Raw genomic sequence first — 23068 nt, 5'->3', positions numbered from 1 at the left:
ACTCCAACTGGTGTTCAAACACTGCTGCACCACAGTGTCAGCCCCTTTCTCTTTCTTTTTAAAAGGAGATTTGTTTATTTGAAAGGCAGAGTGACAGAGAAAGACACACATACACACACACAAGCATGTACACACTGTGTGGTAGGGAGGGAGGCAGGGATGGAGAGAGAGAAACTGATCCTCCATCTGCTCATTCACTCTCCAAAGGCCTGAAACAACCGGCCAGGCCAGGTGAAAGCCAGCATCCAGGAATTTCTTTTCTTCTTTTCTTTCTTTTCTTTCTTTCTTTTTTTTTTTTTTAATGCAGAACTATTCTGTTTTACAGTTACAAATTTCATACACTTCATAATTACATTTTTAAGAACATGGTGATTCTTCCTACTGTGCCCACCCTCCCACTCCTGTTCCTCCTTCCTTTCTTATTCCCATTCTATTTTTTTACTAAGATCCAATTTCAGTTGACTTTATGCACATATGATTAACTCTATGTTAAGTAAACAGTTTAACAAATAGTAAAAACAAACAAAAAAGTAAAAAAAAAAAAACCTATTCCTCAGCAGTCAAGATAAGTGCTGTTCAAGTCATTGCTTCTCAGTGTCAATTTCAGTTCTACAGATTGCCTTTTAGGTGCTCTGTTAGTTATCACATAGGTCAGGGAGAACATATGGTATTTGTCCTTTTGGAACTGGCTTATTTCACTAAGTATGATATTTTCCAGTTACATAGTGGTTTCCAGTTACATCCATTGTGTTGTAAAAGAGAGGATTTCATTCTTTTTTATGGCTGAGTAGTATTTTATAGTGTATGTATACCACATTTTCTTTATCTAGTCATCAGCTGATGGATATCTGTATTGATTTCATATCTTAGCTATTGTGAATTGAGCTGTAATAAACATGGGAGTACAGATAACTCTTTCATATGCTGATTTTATTTCCTTTGGGAAAATACTGAGGAGTAGGAGAGCTGAATTATATGGTAGATCTATTTTCAGATTTCTGAGGAATATTCACACTATCTTCCATAAAGGTTGTACTACATTATAATCCATCCAACACTGTATTAAGGTACCCTTTTCCCCACATCCTTGCCAAAATTTGTTATTTTCGGATTTTTTCATGAAAGTCATTCTAACTGTATTGAAGTAAAATCTCATGGTGGTTTTAATTGCATTTCCCTGATGGTTAGTTGTTCTGAGCATGTTTTCATGTGTTTGTTGGCGTTTGCATTTCATCCTTTGAAAAATACTTGTTCATATCCTTAGCCTATTTCTTAACTGGATAGTTTGTTTCATTATTGTTGAGTTCTTTGAGCTCCTTATATATCCTGGATATTAATTGTTTATCAGAGGTATAAATTGCAAATATTTTCTCCCTTTCTGTTGGTTCCCTCTGTACTTTGATGAGTATTTCCTTTGCAATGCAGAGGCTCTTTAGCTTGATAGAATCCCATTTGTCTAGCTTTGCTTTTAATGCCTGTGCTTCTGGGGTCTTTCCAGGAAGTCACCGCCTATGCCAATATCTTGCAGAGTTTCCCCAATGTTTTCCTCTAGTAATTTGATGGTATCAGGTTGTAGATTTAGATCCTTGAACCATTGTGAGTTGATTTTTGTGTAAGGTGTAAGGTGGGGGGTCTTGTTTCATAATTCTGCATGCAGAGATCCAATTTTTCCAACACCTTTTATTGAAGAAATTGTCTTTTCTCCATGGATTTATTTTAGCTTGTTAAAGATTAGTTGGTTTTATCTACATGGATAAATTTCTGGGGTTTCAGTTCTGTTCTATTGGTCTACATGTCTATTTTTGTGCCAGTGCCTAACTGCCCTGTAGTATGTTTTGAAATCTGGTGTTGAGAAGTAATGTTATTAGTATTTTGATTGGATTGCATTGAATCTGTAAATTCCTTTCAATAGTATAGACATTTTGATATTAATTCTTCCAATCCATGGACATGGGTGATTTTTCCATTTTTGGTGGTTTCTCTATCTTTCTTTATACTGTTTTGTAATTTTCATGTAGAGATCTTTCATCTCCTTTGTTAAATTTTTTCCAAAGTATTTTTTTTCTGTAGCTATAGTGAATGCTATGGATACATTTTTTTAAAGATTTATTTTATTTATTTGAAAGACAGAGTTACAGAGAGAGGTAGAGACAGAGAGAGAGGTCTTCCGTCTTCTGGTTCACTCCCTAGATGGCTGCAACAGCTGGAGCTGTGCTAATCTGATGCCAGGAGCCAGGAGGTTTTTCCAGGTCTCCCACGTGGGTGCAGGGGCCCAAGGACTTGGGCCATCTTGAGCTGCTTTCCTAGGCCATAGCAGAGCTGGATCGGAAGAGGAGCAATCAGGACTAGAACTGGTGCCCATTTGGGATGCCAGTGCTTCAGGCCAGGGCCTTAACCCGCTGCGCCACAGCGCCGGCCCTGGCCCTGAATGGTATTGATTTTACAAATTCTTCCTCAGCCATGACATTGTCTGTGTATGCAAAGGCTATTGATTTTTATGTGCTGATTTTATATCCTGCAAATTTACCAAACTCTCTTATGAGTATCAATAGTTACTTAATGGAGTCTTTTGGTTTCTTTGTATTTAGGATCATGTCATATGCAAAGAGAGATAATTTGACTTCCTCCTTTCCAATTTGTATCACTTTCATTGCTGTTTCTAGCCTAATGGCTCTGGCTAAAACTTCCAGACTATATTGAATGCAGTGCTGAAAATGGGCATCCTTGTCTGGTTCTGGATCTTAGTAGAAATGCTTCCAACTTTTCTCCATTCAATATGATGCTGGCTGTGGGTTTGTTATAAATTGCCTTGATTGTGTTGAAGAATGTTCCTTCTATGCCCAATTTGATTAAAGTATTTATCATGAAAGAATGTTGTATTTTATCAAATGCTTTATCTGCATATATTGAAAAATCATGTTTTTTTCTTCACTTTGCTAATGTAATATATCAAATTTATTAATTTACATATGTTGTACAAACTGTGCATACCAGGGATAAATCCCAGTAGGTCCAGGTGAATGATCTTTCTGATGTGTTGTTGGATTTGAGTAGCTAGTATTTTATTGAGGATTTTCTTTTTCTTTTTCTTTTTTTTTGACAGGCAGAGTTAATGAGAGAGAGAGAGAGAGACAGAGATAGAGAGAAAGGTCTTCCTTTTTTCGTTGGTTCACCCCCCAAATGGCCGCTATGGCCGGTGTGCAGCCAGCGCACCTTGCTGATCCTAAGCCAGGAGCCAGGTGCTTCCTCCTGCTCTCCCATGTGGGTGCAGGGCCCAAGCACTTGAGCCATCCTCCACTGCCTTCCTGGGCCACAGCAGACAGCTGGACTGGAAGAGGAGCAACTGGGACAGAATCCAGTGCCCCAACCGGGACTAGAACCCAGGGTGCCGATGCTGCAGGCAGAGGATTAGCCTAGTGAGCCACGGCGCCGGCGCACATATTTTCATCAGGGGTATTGATCTATATAGAGTTTTCTTTCTCTGTTATATCTTTTTCTGGTTTAGGAATTAAGGTGATACAGGATTCATAGAAGGAGCTTGGAAGGATTCCCTCTCTTTCAATATTTTTGAATAGTTTGAGAATAATTAGAATTAGTTATTCTTTAAAAGTTTTATAAAACTCAGCAGTGAGCTCATCTAGTCCTGGGGTTTTCTTTGCTGGGAGGGTCTTTATTACTGCTTCAATATCTGTATAGGTTATTAGTTTTCTTTTCTTTTATTTTCTTTTATTTTTTTTTTTGACAGGCAGAGTGGACAGTGAGAGAGAGAGAGACAGAGAGAAAGGTCTTCCTTTGCCGTTGGTTCACCCTCCAATGGCTGCCGCGGGCAACGCACTGATCCGATGGCAGGAGCCAGGTACTTATCCTGGTCTCATTTATTTATTTATTTGAAAGTCAGAGTTACTCAGAGAGGAGAGGCAGAGAGAGAGAAAAGTCTTCCATCTGGTGGTTCACTCCCCAACTGACTGCAATGGCTGGAGCTGCGCCGATCTGAAGCCTGGAGCCAGGAGCCAGAAGCCTCCTCCAGGTCTCCCACACGGGTGCAGCGGCCCAAGGACTTGGGCCATCCTCTACTGCTATTCCAGACCACAGCAGAAAACTTGATTGGAAGAGGAGCAGCCGGGACTTGAACCGGCACCCATATGGGATGCAGGTGCTTCAGGCCAGGGCATTAACCCGCTGCGCCACAGCACTGGCCCCTATTGGTTTTCTATATTTTCATGGCACAATGTTGGTAGGATTGTAGTTGTCCATAAATCTATCCATTTTTATGAATTTTCCAGTTTATTGGCATATAAATGCTTATAGTAATTCCTGATAATTTCTTTTTATTTCTGTGGTATCCATTGTAACATGTCCTTTTTCATCTCTGATTTTATTAATTAGGTGTTCTCCACCCTCCTTTTTTTGGTTGGTTAAGACAATGGTGTATTAGTTTTGTTTGTTTTTCCACCAGCTCTTCATTTCATTAATATTTTGTATTATTTTTTGCTTTCAATTTTGTTTATTCTCTAATTTAATTATTTCTCTACTACTACTATTTTTGGATTTTGTTTGTTATTGCTTTTCTAGGTCCTTGAGATAGATTCTTAGATCATTTATTTGATGTCTTTCTAATTTCTTGATGTAGGCAGTAATTGCTATGAACTTCCTTCTTTTTTTTTTTTTTTAATTTATTTGAAAGAGTTACACAGAGAGAAGGAGAGGCAGACAGAGAGAGGTCTTCCATCCACTGGTTCACTCCCCAATTGGCTGCAGTAGCCAGAGCTGCGCTGATCCAAAGCCAGGATCCAGGAGCTTCTTCAGGGTCTCCCATGTGGGTGCAGGGGCCCAAAGACTTGGGCCATTTTCTACCGCTTTCCCAGGCCATAGCAGAGAGCTGGATGGGAAGTGGAGCAGCATGGACTTGAACCGGCGCCCATATGGGATGCTGGCATTGCAGGCAGCAGCTTTACCTGCTATGCCACAGTGCCAGCCCCATATAAACTTTCCTCTTAACACTGCTTTTGCTGTATCCATTAACTTTTGATGTATTGTGTTATCATCTTCATTCATTTCTTGGAATTTTTAATTTTTCCTCCTATGAGCTACTGTTCATTTAGGAGCATATTGTTTAGTCTCCATGTGTTTGCATATTTTCTAGAGTTTCTTAAGTTGCTATTTCTGTCTTCATTCAATTGTGGTCAGAAAAGATGCATGGTATGATTTCAGTTTTTTTTTTTTTAATTTGCTGCTACTTGCATTATGGACTAGCATATGGTCTATTCTAGAGAAAATTCCATGCACTGTTGAAATGAATGTGTATTCTTCAACTGTTGGATGAAATGTCCATTCGGTCCATGGTGTAGATTAACTCTGTTGTTTCCTTGTTGATTTTTTTTGTCTAGTTAATCTACCCACTGATGAAATGTGTTGAAGTCCCCCATTATTATTATATTGTGTCTATTTCTCCCTTTAGATTGATTAATGCTTTTTTTTAATAGCCAGCTGCTCTTGCATTGGGTACTTATACATTTAATATGGTCACTTCTTCCTAATTGAATTGATACCTAAATCAATACATAATTTCCTTCCTTGTCTCTTTTAACAGTTTTTGTGTTAAAGTCTATTTTGTACGATGTTAGGATGGCTACACCTGTTTGTTTTTGCTTTGGGTTAGCATGGGATATTTTTTCCATTCTATCACTTTAAGTCTGTGTGTATCTTTGTTGGTGAGGTGTCTTTCTTGTAGGTAGCATATAGATGGGTCTTGTTTTTTAATCAATTCAGCCAGTCTGTATCTTTTAATTGGATAATTTAAATTTAGACCATATACATTCAAAGTTTTTATTGATAAATAATGTGATGGTTCTGCCATTTTTCTATAGTATTCCTAATGTTTACTTTGAATTTCCTTTGTGCTTTTACTAGGAGATTTTCTGCCTTCACTTTTTTTTTAAGATTTATTTATTTATTTGAAAGTCTGAGTTACATAGAGATAGGAGAGGCAGAGAGAGAGAGAGAGAGAGAGAGAGAGAGAGAGAGAGATGTCTTCCATCCGATGATTCAATCCCCAGATGGCCACAACGGCCAGAGCTGAGCTGCGCCAATCTGAAGCCAGGAGCCAGGAGCTCCTTCTGGGTCTCCCATGTGGGTGCAGGGGCCCAAGGACTTGGGTCATTTTCTACTGCTCTCCCAGGCATAGCAGAGAGCTGGATGGGAAGGCCTTCAGTTTCTTTTATGATGATGACTATCTTTTTCTGTTTCTGTGTGTAGCACATCTTAAGTATCTTTATAAGGCTAGTTGAGTGCTAACAAATTCTTTCAATTTATGTTTGTTTTAGGTGGCCTTTATTTCACCTTCATTTTTAAGTGAGAGCTTTGTTGAGTACAGTATTCTGGGTTGACATTTTTTTTTCTTTTAGGACTTAGACTATGTCTCTCTATTTTCTCCTAGCCTGTAGGGTTTCTGATGAGAAATCAGCTATCAGTCTAATTGGAGATCCTCTAAAGGTAATCTGGTGTTTCTCATGTGCACATTTTAGAATTTTTTCTTTATGTTTTACTTTTGAAAGTGACTATATTTCGTGGTGAAGATATTTTCTGATCATGTCTCTTATGACTTCTGTGTGCTTCCTATATTTGTATGTCCCTATCTTTCTCCAAATAGGGAAATTTTCTGATATTATTTCACTGAATAGGTATTTTAAGCCATTCTTTGTTTCCACACATTCAGGACTCCTAAGACTTGTATGTTTGGTCAATTGATAGATTCTCATAAATCTGAAACGTGTTTTGGTTTGTTATGTTTGGTTTTTCTAATTTCTTCTTCTTCTTCTTCTTCTTCTTCTTCTTCTTCTTCTTCTTTTTTTTTTTTTTGTCTGACTGAGATATTTCCAAAGATTTGATTTCTAACTCAGACACTGTTTCTTCTGCCTCACCAAGTCTGTTGTTTAGGCTTTCCACTGTATTTTTTATTTGACACAATGAATTCTTCATTCCTCATATTTTAGTTTTATTATATCCAATATCTCTGTCTCAGGAGAATTTTTCATATATGGCATGTGTGGATTTCTTTAACTCATGTGTTGTTTTTGAGTCATCTTATGTTCATTCTTTTGAATTTCTTTTCAGGCAATTCATTGATCTTAAAAATTTATTTATTTATTTGAAAGGCAGAGTTATGGGGTTAGGGGTAAGACACACACACACACACAAACACACACGTATTCCATCTACTTTTTCACTCCTCAAATGGCCCTGATGGCTGAAACTGAGTCAGTCTGAAGCCAGGATCCAGAGCTTCTTCCAGGTTTCCTACATGGGTGCAGGGACCCAATTACTTGGGCCATCCTCTGCTGTTTTCCCTGGCACATACAGTAGGGAGTTGGATTGGAAGTAGAGCATCTGGGACTTGAACTGGCAACTATATCAGATGCTGGCATTGTGGGCAGTGCCTTCTATGCCACAATACTGGCTCCTCATTGTTCTGTTTGTGTTCACATTCTAATATTGAAGTGTTGTTCTGTTCCTTTGGGGCATTAGGTTGTCTTCCTTGTTTATGTTTCTTGTATTTCTACATATAAGTTTTAGATGTTTGTGAAAACACTTGTTGATTTTCTCCTCTGAAGGCTTTTATCTTTGATATATGTCTCTGTGGCTTAATGGAATGTCTTTTCCTTCAGTGGATGTCAAGAGGGACACGCTTGGTGGTTCCACGGATCTTTGGCCACTGCTTGAGGGTGGGACAAGGGTCCAGGGTGACACTGAAGTTAGATGTGGTAACTCTGTCTTCAGCAAGTTTGAGGTTATGATCACATTGGTTGATATGATAACAGTATTAGGTCCTCTTTGCCAAGGTCAGCCAACTACTTAGGATGAGCTCACAGTGGCTATATACCTCACCCACACAAGTACATGAACTGCACAAAAGAGCTATGCACTCCTCAGTGTGAGTGGGAGCCTCTGAAGCCGGACACAGTGATTGCCCTAATGCCCAGGCACACCTTATTTCCCAACCTATCACACAGTCACAGAATTCCTACAGTCACAGGGCTCAGGTCTCCCACAGTCACAGGGAATAGGGGATCCACTCTCAGTCCCACGAACCTCCTGTGTCCAACAGAAAACCTGTCTCATTCTTGAGTCAGCTGCCTAACAGAGGTTGTTCAGTGCTCTGCCTTGGCAAGTCGAGTCTGGGCATCTTAATAGAGTGAGGAGTGGAAGAGTTTCATGGGCCGAAGTGGGTGGCCTGCCCTCCACCAAATCTCAAGTTCAGATTCATAGAGAGTGGGAACCCGGACTTATCCCTCTGATAAAATTCCTCAGTTGTGCGTGGGCTGCAACAGTGTCGGGGAACGGGACAGCCTGGCCAGCTGTGCCCCTCCCGACATGTACAAGCACAAGAAGTTTAGTGCTGGGCTTTTTCCACCCTGCCCGTTGCTAATTGCAAGATCCTGTTTTGACTTTAAGCATCCTGTTATTGCATGTTTCCCACACTTAGTTGGTAACATGTTTTCCGTGAATGATATATATAAATAGGTGGACGGTGGGCGGGAGTGAATGAATGAACGCTGGTAAAAGACGGAGGAATGAATGAAGGCTGGTAAAAGACGGAGGAATGAATGAACGCCGGTAACAGGCGGAGTTGTGAATGAACGCCGGTAACAGGCGGAGTTGTGAATGAACGCTGGAAACAGGCGGGAGTTATGAATGAACGCCGGTAACAGGCGGGAGCTGTGAATGAATGCTAGTAGTAAGCGGGAGTGGTGAATGAAGGAGTTGTGAATGAATGCTGGTAAAAGACGGGTGAGTGAATGAACGCTGGTAAAAGACGGGGAGTGAATGAACACTGGTAAAAGGCGGAGTGAATGAATGAACGCTGGTAAAAGACGGAGGAGTGAATGAACGCTGGTAAAAGACGGAGGAATGAATGAACGCTGGTAAAAGACGGAGAGTGAATGAATGCTGGTAAAAGACAGAGGAGTGAATGAACGCTGGTAAAAGACGGAGTAATGAATGAACGCCGGTAACAGGCGGAGTTGTGAATGAACGCCGGAAACAGGCGGGAGTTATGAATGAACGCCGGTAACAGGCGGGAGCTAAAAATAAAGTGAAAGCTGAAAAGCCGATAAACGCGTCTGGTGTCTCCGAGGTCTCGCCGGCGTTAACCTATCCGGAAGGTGTACGCCTGCACAACAGCCTCTACTTGCCTTATTAAGATGGCATTTCCTCTCTGCTCGTTGCTCAGTGCCTTACTCCAAGAAGATGGCGTCCCCTCTGACTGTTGCCCTGGGGAGTCGCTGCCAGTGTTCTCACTGCTTTGTGATTGAACTGTTCCCACTGCTCCATAGCATCTGCCTTCTTTTTTTGATTCCAATTGCAAACTGCTCTCCAGCTGTCTCATAGGAATGCATTTTCTTCCTGTTTCTTGTTATCTTTCTGTGGTTGGAATCAGTCTTTTCCCTATTCAGAGTCTTTGATCTCCTCTTTTAGCGTCCTTGTAATCATAATCATTATTCTGAAATTTTTTTCCTTCTGAATCTTTATCATACATTTTGGCAAGCTCCTTTTCTTTGGAGCCAGTTACTAAGGCATTATTGTGCTCCTTTTGGTACTATAATATTGACTTTCTTTTTCATTCTTCCTATGTCCCTAAGTTGATGTTTGTGCATGTGCTGGATTAGTTGTCTCTATCACTTTAAAGAATGAATTTCATGATAAGCATTTTTCCAAAAAATGTTTTTTTGAATGTCCTTTGGTATGCTATTTTGGTTTCATTTCCAGTTTGATTTTTTAATGTAGGGTCCTTATATTTTCTTCCACTATAATCAATGGCAATGGCAGTTTGGGATGTTATGCACCCTTATCTGGCACCATAGGGTAAGTGGCAGGCCATTTGGTGTGGCCAGGGCCATTGGTGTCCCTTCCCTAATTCTGTCTTGTATGTGGTCCTGATAGTGCCAGTCTGGAATCTTGCATCCTTTGCATGGGTTATTGTGGTAGCAGGGTCATGTGCAGGGTCATGGTAATGCTGGTTTGAAGTCTGGCATGGGATGCTTGGGTCTCTACACTGTCAGCTTCAATTTTCTATATAATAAATTGACCCCCATTTACCTTTTTCTTCCCCAAGCAGGCAGTTCCTCTCCTCATGTTGTGCTGTAATGCTAAGATCATACCCAGAGCCTATACTCTGGGGTTGGGCCAAAGCCCATATTGTCTACCTTCTGCTGAGGTTGAGTTGGCACTTAGGCTGCTGCATCTATCTCCAGGCTGTGCTGGCCAGGATATAGATCAAGTCAAATTGATACTGGTAGGCTTTTAGGCTCTGTCTCTGAGGACTGCCTTTTGGGTGGAGGTCTTTTGGCTTTATCTGTTCTGAGTCTTACCATGGTGGGCCAAGCACCAAGGTCTGAGGCAAAATCCTAAGCTCACCTTCCTTTTTACTCCCTCCTGGCTGGAGTCTTGCTCTGCTACCTGCTGCAGTTTGCAAGAGGGATGATAGAGGCAGTCCCTTTGGTGCTTTGTCTGACCCTGTGCTCATTTTGAACCTGGGTTTCATATTACTGGGTACTGTTCATTCTTGGGGGAAGATGCCAAGCTCAGTCAAAGCTGGTGGTGATACATGATGTATTTAACCTGGCATAAAATGGTTTTTACTACTCTTTATTTTTTATTTTTTTGACAGGCAGAGTTAGACAGTGTGAGAGAGAGAGAGACAGAGAGAAAGGTCTTCCTTTTTCCGTTGGTTCACCCCCTAAATGGCCGCTACTGCTGGTGCGCTGCGCCGATCCAAAGTCAGGAGCCAGGTGCCTTCTCCTGGTCTCCCATGCGGGTACAGGGCCCAAGGACTTGGGCCATCCTTCACTGCACTCCCAGGCCACAGCAGAGAGCTAGACTGGAAGAGGAGCAACTGGGACAGAATCCGGAGCCCCAACTGGGACTAGAACCTGGGGTGCAGGTGCCGCAGGCAGATGATTAGGCTAGTGAGCTGCGGCGCCGGCCTTTACTGCTTCTTTGAAACATATTTCAGTTGTTTTTAGTTATTTAAGCATCGGAATCTCCAAGTTTCCTGACTAAAGTTACTTGAACATTCTTTTTTTTTTTTTTTTAAATTTTTGACAGGCAGAGTGGACAGTGAGAGAGAGACAGAGAGAGAAAGGTCTTCCTTTGCCGTTGGTTCACCCTCCAATGGCCGCCGCTGCAGCCGGCGCACCGCGCTGATCCGATGGCAGGAGCCAGGATCCAGGTGCTTTTCCTGGTCTCCCATGGGGTGCAGGGCCCAAGCACCTGGGCCATCCTCCACTGCACTCCCTGGCCATAGCAGAGAGCTGGCCTGGAAGAGGGGCAACTGGGACAGAATCCGGCGCCCCGACCGGGACTAGAACCTGGTGTGCCGGCACCGCAAAGTGGAGGATTAGCCTATTGAGCCACGGCGCCGGCCTACTTGAACATTCTAAAATGTCTTCCTGCTATTTTTTGGTGGACTTATAATTCCTCACCAGCAGAAGAGGCAAGTATTCTGTCAAATGTGGTTATTTTTATTTTTTCTTTGTGAGCTATGAATTTGGCTGTTTATCTTGAATTTATAAGTAAAATTGATATCTGAAGTGCCTCATCATATAGTTATTTTACCAACAAAATTACATATTTTTTTCTAGTGGAAAAGAAGCCCAAGAAATAAAGTCATCTCTTTGGACCGTAAGAATAAAAGAGGTGTCCATGAGTGTCCTGTCACTTCTAAGGCATCACCAGAAAGGTAAGATATATATGCGACATAGAACCAGCTTTTACCTTGTATAAAGAGTGTGACCACAGGGGATTCATTTAAGCTCTTTGTATCTCCTCAATTACCACAATATTTAAAATTAGAAAGATTGAATTCAGTGACTTCTAAGGTTTCTTTAAGCTCCAACTTTCTGTGATTGTAGGTCATGTTATTCCTTGTTTTTTGTACATTTGTAATATCTTGCTAAATTTAGCTGATATGTGACAGTTATATATAGACTGATTATCATGCTTGATTCATCATTTGCAGTCAGCAGTGGAAAAGATGCTGCATTTAGCAACTATGGTCCTATATTCATAGCAATATTTATGAATGTAGGGATTAAAATATCTGTAGGATTCAAATTGTAGTTATCAGAAGGAATATAGAACATTCTAAGATTGGACATCAGTAAGCGATTAGAAAATTATTATTTTAGAGAAGTGTGTTGAATTTTCTTTTTTTTAGCACAGTGAATGAAAAAGTGACAATGGCACAGTAAAAATTACAATGATTGAAAGATTGCTCAAATTTAGAAGACTACTTGGAATCTTTGAATTTATGTCAGAGTAACTGTATAAGCTACTTAGTCTTATTCTCCCCTTTTAAGTAAATTGTTTGTAGGAAATATAAAAATATAATGGTGACTTCACAGTCATTTAGAAACCCTCTGATCTTCTGTCATCTAACGGATGAATTGTCAAGATGAATAAAGCAGTACTACAGATGCAGTGGTGATGCTTTGATTTTTAGGATAATTACAAACTCAGTTTAAAATTTTGTAATATAATTTCTTACAAGATAAGATAATATATAATAATAAGATAATATAAAAATTGTATTTTATTTGAGAGATTGAATGCTTTGGAAATAAAGCAATCTTTTTTTAATGTATAAAGTCAAGCCACATTTTCTGAAACATTGCATATACAAGGTTGTTTCATTTTGTGGGAGAGATATCCTGAAGATATATGATTCAGAATTCTATCATTCAAATATCATTTTTCCATATGAATGCTTATAAAATATATCTTTGTGTGGGAAGCAGGTTCTTTGAGGTATTATAGCTTATTATTGCTTCCTTATTTTCCTGACATTATCTCTAATATTTTTCATCTTTTTTCTGTATACATTTTCAAGTCTGCATTACAGACCTTCCTTATAGAGTTTGTGACATCTGACCTCTATGCCAGAGTTAATGATTTTTAGGAATGTTATCAGCATTATCACTGTAACTTATACTTAATATACATTTAATGACGGGGAGAAAAATATTTTAAAATTTAATGGTGGTAGATATGAAAATAAAAATACAATAATGACCAAAGTTATTGTACACACACACACACACACACACACACACACTGATGTACTTCTTAACAAGGGAAGAATAATTTTTTTTAAGTGATGTAGCTAACAGGCAATAGTTTTATAATTTGCTCAGCTAGATAGCTTTTGAATAACAATGTAATTATTGACAGATTTTTAAAATCTAGACAGTTCATATTATTTAAAAATTTGTACCTGATTTTTATCATTAATAACTGTATTATATTAGTTTACATTCTCAACTTTAATTTCCTAAAATATTTCTGCATCATATTTTGAGACATGCACTTAAATATTTAAAAGTGGATTTGTTTTTGCAAATTCTCTGATGTATGCTATAGAAGAACTTAATCCCCATCCTACTGTCTTAAGTGAAGAGTGGGCATCCTTTCTATCTTTTATACTATCTCCTCTCCACTTGTATTGATATTCTGGAGCTTTTGATTCTTAACTTTTTTCTAAATCTTCTATCTCCTAAATTCAGGTAGACAAAAATATTTGGGATGGTTAGAATATTTTGAAACTAAGATGAGATTGAACATGTGAGTTCTTTGGATGAAACTGGATTACTAGAGATAGGTTTACAGTTAGAGTTTAAGAAGTGATTTGGTTTGAAGCAATGAATGTCATGTTTTACAGTAGAAGAGGCATGTGTTCACAACTTTGTAAAATACTCTTGGACAGGTTGTTATTTTTAAAAAAGATTTATTTGTTTATTTGAAAGTCAGAGTTACACAGAGAGAGATGGAGAGGCAGAGAGAGAGAGAGAGAGAGGTCTTCCATCCACGAGTTCACTCCCCAATTGGCCAAAATGGCCGGAGCTGCACTGATCCGAAGCCAGGAGCCAGGAGCTTCCTCTCCGTCTCCCACGCAGGTGCAGGAGCCCAAGCACTTGGGCCATCTTCCACTGCTTTCCCAGGCCATAGCAGAGAGCTGAACTGGAAGTGGAGCATCTTGGACTAGAACCAGCGCCCATATGTGATGCCGGCACTGCAGTCGGTGGCTTTACCCGCTATATCACAGTGCTGGCCCCCAGATTGAGTGTTTTTATAAGGGGACAAGTTTTGCTTACTGTTCCAGAGAGATTTTCTCCTCCTCTATTGGTCTCATTTTTGTTCCCGATGATCTTACAGATTGTGTGGCTATTGACTTAGTTCTCTCATAAATGATACCAAGTCATACTATTCTTTCTACTCCACTAATTACCCCTTTTAAGGCTTTGGGTGTCAATCATAGAGCATGTGAGGAGTATCAGTTTAGAACTGAATATCCTCTGTTTATAATTATGGCAGTTAACCTTTATTTAATATTTATTGTGTGCTAGGTATCAGGATAAGCCTGAATGATCTCATTTAGTTTTTGTGTTTGTGAGGCATTAGTAACACTGGCCTTCTTTCATGGTAGAAAAAATTTAGGTCCTCTGATTTATTATAAAAGGAAGAATATTATTAGTATGTCTCCAGAAAATCAAGTTTATATTTTCAAAGTTGGTTGGTTGTTTGAAAAGCAGAACAGCAGCAGGAGAAAGAGAGTGAATTTGATCTTCTGTTTGGGGGTTCACTCCCTGAATGCCTGCAATAGCCAGTGCTGGGCCAGGCTGAAGCCAGGATCCAAGAAATCCATCTGGGTCTCCCATGTGGGTACCAGGAACCCAAAAATTTGAGCTATCACCTGTTGCCTCCCAGAGTGCACATTAGCAGGAGGATGGATGGGAGGTGTAGGTGTAACTTGATCCTAGGCACTCTTATATGGGTTGTGGGCATCATAAGCAATTACTTCACTCTATACTACAATGCCATCCCCTAAATATAGTTTAATATTTGTAACTTATTTTTTGTTTTTGTCACATATATTATTGAGTTCTGCTAGACTATATGAAATATTTTATAAATTGCTGCTGTGTGCAGGGAAGTAAAAGCCAACACAATTACATCTGAGATGGGAAAAAAAATCCCCTTATTTATTTTTTTTTACTTTGAGATGTCTAATCCTATCCATTGAGTTTGGTCCGTTTAAAACTTGTAATATCTTCTAATGTTTTTAAAAACATTAACAGTTTTGCTGTGATTTACATATTATAAAATTCATACATTTAAATTCTAAAGTTAAGTAATTTTTTAGTACATTTGCAGAGTTATACAGTCACCTCTGTAACCTAGTGATGGTTTTAGAACATTTCCACTGTGTGCCCAAAGAAACTGCTCATTTACAGCCACTCTCCATTCTCACCCTCAGCTTTAGGCAACTACTAATTTACTTCCTTTCTCTATAGGAGCTTACTTTTTATTTTTTACATTTCATGTTTACAGAATCATAGTATATATGTTCTTTTGTGTCTAACTTTTCCTAAACATAATGTTTTTGAGGTTTATGCATGTTGTAGCATGTATCAATGTTTTTTCATTTTATTATTTTTTTATTTTTTGCCAGGCAGAGTTAGAGAGAGAGAGAAAGAGAGAGAGAGACAGACAGACAGTGGGAGAGAGACAGATAGAAAGATCTTCCTTCCGTTGGTTCACTCCCCTAATGGCCGCTATGGCCAGCGCTGTGCCCATCCGAAGCCAGGAGCCAGGTACTTTCTCCCGGCCTCCCATGTGGGTGCAGGGACCCAAGCACTTGGGCCATCCTCCACTGCCCTCCCAGGCCACAGCAGAAAGCTGGACTGGAAGAGGAGCAACCGAACTAGTACCCGGCGCCCCAACCGGAACTAGAACCCGGGATGCCAGTGCCACAGGCGGAGGATTAGCCAAGTGAGCCACGGCGCCGGCCAATGTGTCAATATTTTATTTCTTACTATTACCTAATAGTATATTATTGCATAGGTATACCACATTGTGTTTATCCCATTCACCAGTTGATGAACATATGAGTTGTTTCCACTTCCTGGATATTGTAAATAGCATTGTCATAAATATTTCTGTACAAGTTTTTGTGTGGACATATGTTTTTATTTGTCTTGAGTAGATACCTAGGATTAGAATTTCTGTGTCATGTGTTAATTTTGTTAATTTTTTAAAGAAACTGCTGAATTGTTTTCCAGATTAATTTCACCATTTTACATTTCAACTGGAGGTGTATGGGGGTTCTGTATTTCTCCAGATTTTCACCAATTATTATTTCCTTTCTCACTCTCCTTCCGTCTCACATTCCTTGCTTCTCCCTTCCCTACCCACTATACTTCCATATTTCTTTCTTTTGTTCCATTCTGTTGATTGTGAAATGGTATCTTATTGTGGTTTTGATATACATTTCCTAATAATTAAGTGACATGGATTGTCTTTTATGTGCTTACTGGTTATTTGTGTCAATATTTTTTGAGAAATGTGTATTTGGATCTTTTTCTATATTGGGTTATTTATCCTTTTGTGGTTGATTTGTAAGAGTTTTTGATATATCCTCATTACAAGTGCTTTATCAAATACATGATTTCCATATATTTTCTCCCATTCTTCAGTTTCTTTGATGAAGTCTATTTTTCTTTGTGTTTTTGGTGTCATATCTAAGAAACTGTTGCCTAATCCTATGCCATGATGATTTACTCCTGTGTTTCCTTTTTAAAAAAGATTTATTTTTTGGAAAGAATTACAGGGAGAGAAGGACACACACACACACACACAGAAAGAGAGAGAGAGAGAGAGAGAGAGAGAGAGAGAGATTGATCTTTATCCACTGGTTCACTCCCCAGATGGCTGCAATGGCCAGTGCTGGGTCAGGCTGAAGCTAGGAGTGGGAGGCGGGGACCCAAACACTTCAGCCATGTTCCACTGCTTTTCCCAAAACATTAGCTGGGAGCTAGTTCAGAAGGAGCAGCTGGGACATGAACTGACAGCCAAATGGGATGCCAGAGTTTCAGGTGGTAACTTTACTTAGTATGCTACAATGCAAGCTCCTCTTTTTTAGAGTTTTATGGTTCTAGCGCTTAGATTGAAGCATTTGATCCTTTTTGAGTTAATTTGGGGTATGGTATGATATATGTATGTAAATTAATATTTTTGCCACTTCATATTCAATAACTCCAGCACCATTTGTTTAAAAGACTATTACTTTTCCATTGATTGTCTTGGTCAAAAATCAGTTGACCATAACTGTGAGAGTTTATTTCTGGATTGTCAATTTTATTCTATTCTCTCTTTATATATATTCTATTATATATATAACCTGATCTGTGTGCTGGTCCTACTGCAGCTTTGTAGCAATTCTTGAAATTAGCAAGTATGCATCTTACAGTTTTGTTATTTTTTTTAAAACTTTTATTTAATGAATATAAATTTCCAAAGTACGGCTTATGGATTACAATGGCTTCCCCCCCATAACGTCCCTCCCACCCGCAACCCTCCCCTTTCCCACTCCCTCTCCCCTTCCATTCACATCAAGATTCATTTTCGATTCTCTTTATATACAGAAGATCAGTTTAGCATACATTAAGTAAAGATTTCAACAGTTTGCTCCCACACAGAAACATAAAGTGAAAAATAATAGATGAGTTTTTAAATGATGATGAAATCAGATCAGACCTATTGTCATGTTTAATCCCAGTGAGAGTCAAGTTGGGAATTGATAATTTCTTCTTCTTCTTCTTCTTCTTCTTCTTCTTCTTTTTTTTTTTTTTTTTACAGAAGATCAGTTTAGTATACATTAAGTAAAGATTTCAACAGTTTGCACCCCCATAGAAACACAAAGTGAAATATACTGTTTGAGTACTCGTGATAGCATTAAGCCTCAGTGTACAGCACATTAAGGACAGAGATCCTACATGAGGAGTAAGTGCACAGTGACTCCTGTTGTTGACTTTACAAATTGACACTCCTGTTTATGGCATCAGTAATCTCCCTATGCACCAGTCATGAGTTTCCAAGGCTATGGAAGCCCTTTGAGTTTTAAAGATTATTTTGGTATTTTTTAGTTCCTTGCATTTCCAGTTGAGTTTTAGTACCAACTTTACAATTTTAACCAAATTACCAACAAGGATTTTGATAGAGATTGTTTTGAAAATGTAGACTAAATTAGAGTTTTGCTGTCTTAATATTAGTAAGTCCTCAGAAGTGGGAGGTCTTTTATTTATTTAAGGCCTTTCTAATTACTCTCTACAATTTTTTACAGTTTCTTTTTTTTAAAAAAGATTTATTTATTTGAAAGAGTTACACAGAGAGGTAGAGACAGAGAGAGAGAGGTCTTCCATACGCTGGTTCACTCCCTAGATGGGTGCAATGGCCGGAGCTGTGCCAATCCAAATCCAGGAGCCAGGAGCTTCCTCCAGGTCCCCCATGTGGGTGCAGAAGGATTTGGGCCATTCTCTACTGCTTTCCCAGGCCATAGCAGAGAGCTAGATTGGAAGAGGAGCAGCCGGGACTAGAACTGGCACCCATATGGGATGCCGGCACTTCAGGCCAGGGCTTTAACCTGCTGCGCCACAGTGTCAGCTTTTTTTTTTTTTTTTTTTTTTTTTTATAGTTTCTAGCATGTCTTAGACTTCTAAATTAATTTTATTCCCAAGTACTTCTCTTCTCTTTTCTTTGGTTTAATGCTATTATGAATGAAATTCATTTTTAATTTTATTTCAGGTTGTTCATTGTTAATATGTAGGAATGTGACATATATATCTTATCTACTTTGTGCTTATATATTTTAATAGTTTTTAGTGTATTTTTACTAGAATTCTGTAAACAAGATTATGTCATCTACAAATAAAAGCAGTTTCACTTCTTCCTTTCTGACTGGATGCCTTTAAATTTTTATCCTTTTTTAATTGCTCAATCTAGAATATCCAGTATGATGCGGACTGGTGAGTGTGGCCCAGTGGGTTAAGCTAATACTTGCAAAGCCAGCATCTTATATTGTACTACCAGTTCACATCCCAGATATTTTGTTTCCAATTCAGCTTCCTACTAATGTGCCTGGGAAGGCAGCAGAAAATGGCTTGAGGACTTGGGCCCCTGCCACACATGTAGGAGACCAGTATGGAGTTCCTGGCCTTGGTCATTTGGGGAGTGAACCAGCAGATGGAAGGTCTCTTTTCCTTTGTTTCTTCCTTCCTGTCCCTCTTTCCATTGTTCTGCCTTTTAAATAAATGAATACATCTTAAAAAAATGAAAGCTGATGGGGCCGGTGCTGTGGCGCAGCGAGTTAAAACCCTGGCCTGAAGCACTGACATCCAATATTGGCGCCGGTTCTAGTCCCGGCTATTCCTCTTCTGATCCAGCTCTCTGCTATGGCCTGGGAAAGCAGCTCAAGATGGCCCAAATCCTTGAGCCCCTGCACCTACGTGGGAGACCTAGAAGAAGCTTCTGGCTTCTGGCTTTGGATCGGTGCAGCTCTGGCCATTGCGGCCATCTGGGGAGTGAACCAGTGGATGGAAGACCTCTCCCTCTGTCTCTACCTCACTGTGTAACTCTGTCTTTCAAACAAATAAAAATAAATCTTTAAAAAAAGAAAAATAAGGCTGATGAGTATGGAAATCTTTGTATTGTTCCCACACAAGCAAAAATGATTTCATCACCATAAAATATGATGTTTGCTGTAGATTTTTGTAAGTGCTCTTTATCATATTGAGTGTTTTTTTAAATCATGGATATGTATTGGATTTGGAGAAATGATTTTTTCACATCTTTATCATATAATTTGTGTCCTTTGTTCTAGTAATAAAGTGTATTACATAAATTCATTTTTGGGGAGTAAACCAACATGACATTCCTGGAATAAATCCCATTTGGTACTGATTTTTGATCCTTTTTATATATTGCTGGTTCAGTTTGCTTGGATTTTCATGAAGATGTTTATGTTTGTGTTCAAGAGGGAAAATCAGTTATTTTCTTGTGTATTCTTTTTTCTGGCTTTTGTGTCAGGCCAGTGCTGACCTAGTAGAATGATTTGGAAAGCACCCATTTACTGGAAGAGTTTTTGGAGTACTCAGTAGAATTCACTAGTGATCCCATCTGCTTGTGGGCTGGGTGTGTGACGTTTTGAAATTATGAATTAAAATTTTTGCTTATTATAGTCTGTTAGGATTTTCTGTTTTCTGTGCCTCAGTGTTAGTAGCTTCTGTCTTTCTAGGAATTTTTTCTTTTAGTTATGTTATTTTTTTGACATGTGCTTATTTGACTATTCCTCCATCTTTTTCTATATGTGATGACCTCTCTTTCATTCCTGCTTTAATTAATTTGAGTTTTCTCATTTTTCATAATTAGTCTAACTAAAGATTTGTCAATTTTGTTGATCTTTTCAAAGAATCAGCTTTTAGATTCATTACTTATTCTAATACAGTCTTTATATTTCTTTGTTTTGTCTTAGATATATTTGCCTTTTTTTTTTTTGGACAGGTAGAGTTATAGACAGTGAGAGAGAGATAGAGAGAAAGGTCTTCCTTTTTCTGTTGGTTCACTCCTCAAATGGCTGCCACGGCTGGCACTGCGCCAATCTGAAGCCAGAAGCCAGGTGCTTCCTCCTGTCTCCCATGTGGGTACAGGGCCCAAGCACTTGGGCCATCCTCCATCTGCCTTCCCAGGCCACAACAGAGAGCTGGACTGGAAGAGGAGCAACTGGGACTAGAACCAGTGCCCATATAGGATGCCGGTGCCACAGGCGGAGGATTAACCAAGTGAGCCACAGTGCCAGCCCCCAGATATATTTGCTTTTTAAAGTTTCTTAAGGTAGATGATTAGGTTATTGATTTGAGCTCTTTTTTTTTTTTTTTTTAAACGATTTATTTATTTGGCTGGTACCATGGCTCACTTGGTTAATCCTCCACCTGCAGCTCTGGCATTCCATATGGGCGCCGGGTTGCTCCTCTTCCAGTCCAGCTCTCTGCTGTGGCCTGAGAGGGCAGTGGAGGATGGCCGAAGTGCTTGTGCCCCTACACCTTCATGGGAGACCAGGAAGAAGCACCTGGCTCCTGGCTTTGGATTGGTGGCCATTTTGGGGGTGAACCAAAGGAAGGAAGACCTTTCTCTCTGTCTCTCTCTCTCACTGCCTATAACTCTGTGAAATAAAAAAAAATTATTTATATATTTGAAAGGAAAAGTTAGGGAGGCAGAGGCAGAGAGAGGGAGATCTTCCATGTGCTGGTTCACTCTCCAGATGGCCACAACAGCTGGAGCTGCACCAGTCCAGAGCCAGGAGCCTTCTCTGGGTCTCCCACATGGGTGCAGGGACCTAAGGACTTGGGCCATCTTTCACTGCTTTTCCAGGCCATAACAGACAGCTGGATCAGAAGTGGAGCAGCTGGGACTTGAACCGGTGCCCATATGGGATGCTGGCACTGCAGGCGGTGGCTTTACCCGCTATGCCACAGCACGTGCCCCTGAGCTCTTCTTTTTGAATATAGATCTTCTTTTTGTTTTCAATTTATTTCTAAGTGCTACTTTTGTTGCATCTCCTAAATTTTGGCTTGTTTTTGTTTTCATTGATCTCAAAAGTGTTTTCTAATTTCTGGTAATTTTTATTTGACATATTTTTAATTTAGTGTATATTGATAAACTCCTGCATGTCAATAAATTTTGAAAAATTTCTTTCTTTTATGTTTTATCGAATTCCTTTGTGGTCTGAAAAACATTTTATGTGATTTTTTTGGTAAATTTATTGAGTTTGTTTTATGGCCTTGCATGTGGTCAGTCTTGGAAAATTTTCTAGGTGTGCTTAAGAAGAGCATGTATTGTGTTGCTCTTTGGTGAAGTGTTCTATAGATTTCTGTTGTTGGATCGATATGAATTGGTTAATAGTTTTACTCAAACCTTTTGTGCATGTTTAATTATTCTATTTATTATTGAGAGTGGGATATTGAAGTATCCAACCCCTTTTTAAATCAGATACTAGTTATTGTAATAAAGAATTTATTGGTAATGTGAAGAATTGGAGAGCAAGATTCATTTCATTGAAGATTCACAGGATGAAATAGTTTATAAAACTTTTTTTAAAAGAAAGATTATTGATTTTGAAAGAGTTACAGATAGAAGGAGACACATATACACACGGGGGAGAGAGAGAGAGAGAGAAAGAGAGAGAGAGGAGTGACCCAAATATTTGGACCATCATCTGTTGCTTTCCCAGGTGCATTAGCAGGGAGCTGGATCAGAAGTGGAGCAGCTGCGACATGAATCAGTGCCTTATGGGATGCTGGTGTCCTAGGCAGTGGCTTTACCAGCTATGCCCCAACATTGGCCTCTGCAAAACTTATTTAATAGTCTAATTGATATAGACTCCAGGGCAACTGATAAGTCAATAAATATCATCTGAATGTTTTTATTTGCAATACTAGGAGGTTTCTTTTCCACTTTGTGCTGATATGTGCCAATATTTGGTATTGTAAATTTGTTACATGTATTGATAGTATGCATTATCAGGTAGGAGATTAATATTGGTAAAATGTACTTGTCTTTTCAGATCTTCATAGTAGTTATCATAATTTTATTTCTAGAATATAAAATAATCACTTGTTCCAACTGCTGATTATCATCTCGTGATAGCAGCTACTCAATGTTTAGTGGTCTCTAGTCTTTAAATCTGAGGGCTAATTTAGTGCAGACAGGCAGTTTCCCCTTTGGCTTTTTAATCATCTGTTCCGAAGTAGTATTATTCAAACTTCTGTTGAAGTTTTGTACTCTGCACAGGTGCATGTGGTACAACTGTAGAGCCATGGTGGTTTTCTGGCCATGGCATTGGCCCTATGTAGGGGGCTGTCTCTCTGGGTCTTAGGCTTCCAGTGCATCTTGGGCAATAGATTGGCTTTCTGTTGAGTATCTCTTCACATCCCTTCAACCTTCTCTCAGGTGAACTCGTGTCACTTCTTTCAGTGACAACATGAAGTTCCCATGGCAACCAAGCACAGCAGTTTTGAGGGACTCTCCTGGAGGAGAATTCTTGGGCCCTATGTATACCATGGTGTTGGGGTGCCCAACTATTTTTGTCTCTACTTTTTGTCCCCTTTATCTGGTTTTGGTATAGCCACTCCATCTTGCTTAAGGTTGCCACTTATGGTCTATTTTTTTCATTTTTTACTTT

The 23068-nt window shown here is 39.3% G+C and overlaps 1 protein-coding gene across 45 annotated transcripts in view; it reads left to right on the top strand.

The window, feature by feature from the left end:
• Positions 1 to 23068, top strand: part of SENP7 (SUMO specific peptidase 7) — a 197523-nt gene that overhangs the window by 38120 nt on the left and 136335 nt on the right. For 32 of the 45 annotated variants that reach the window (XR_016233075.1, XM_051819121.3, XM_051819122.3 and 29 more), the window contains one exon: positions 11640 to 11737. Coding sequence is in view for 29 of the 45 variants with exons in the window: in XM_051819121.3 (XP_051675081.3) it covers positions 11640 to 11737 (98 nt within the window). In the remaining 16 variants the exon portion in view is untranslated. Of the gene's footprint in view, positions 1 to 6436; positions 6493 to 11639; positions 11738 to 23068 lie in introns of all 45 variants that reach the window. The other 13 variants (XM_070072014.2, XM_051819125.3, XM_089331617.1 and 10 more) reach the window with 1 other exon arrangement.

The sequence above is a fragment of the Oryctolagus cuniculus genome, chromosome 4 (genome assembly GCF_051225735.1).
Source record: "Oryctolagus cuniculus isolate XC-2025 breed Fujian yellow rabbit chromosome 4, ASM5122573v1, whole genome shotgun sequence".
Classification (NCBI taxonomy): domain Eukaryota; kingdom Metazoa; phylum Chordata; class Mammalia; order Lagomorpha; family Leporidae; genus Oryctolagus; species Oryctolagus cuniculus.
This window is presented reverse-complemented; position numbering and strand designations above follow the sequence as displayed.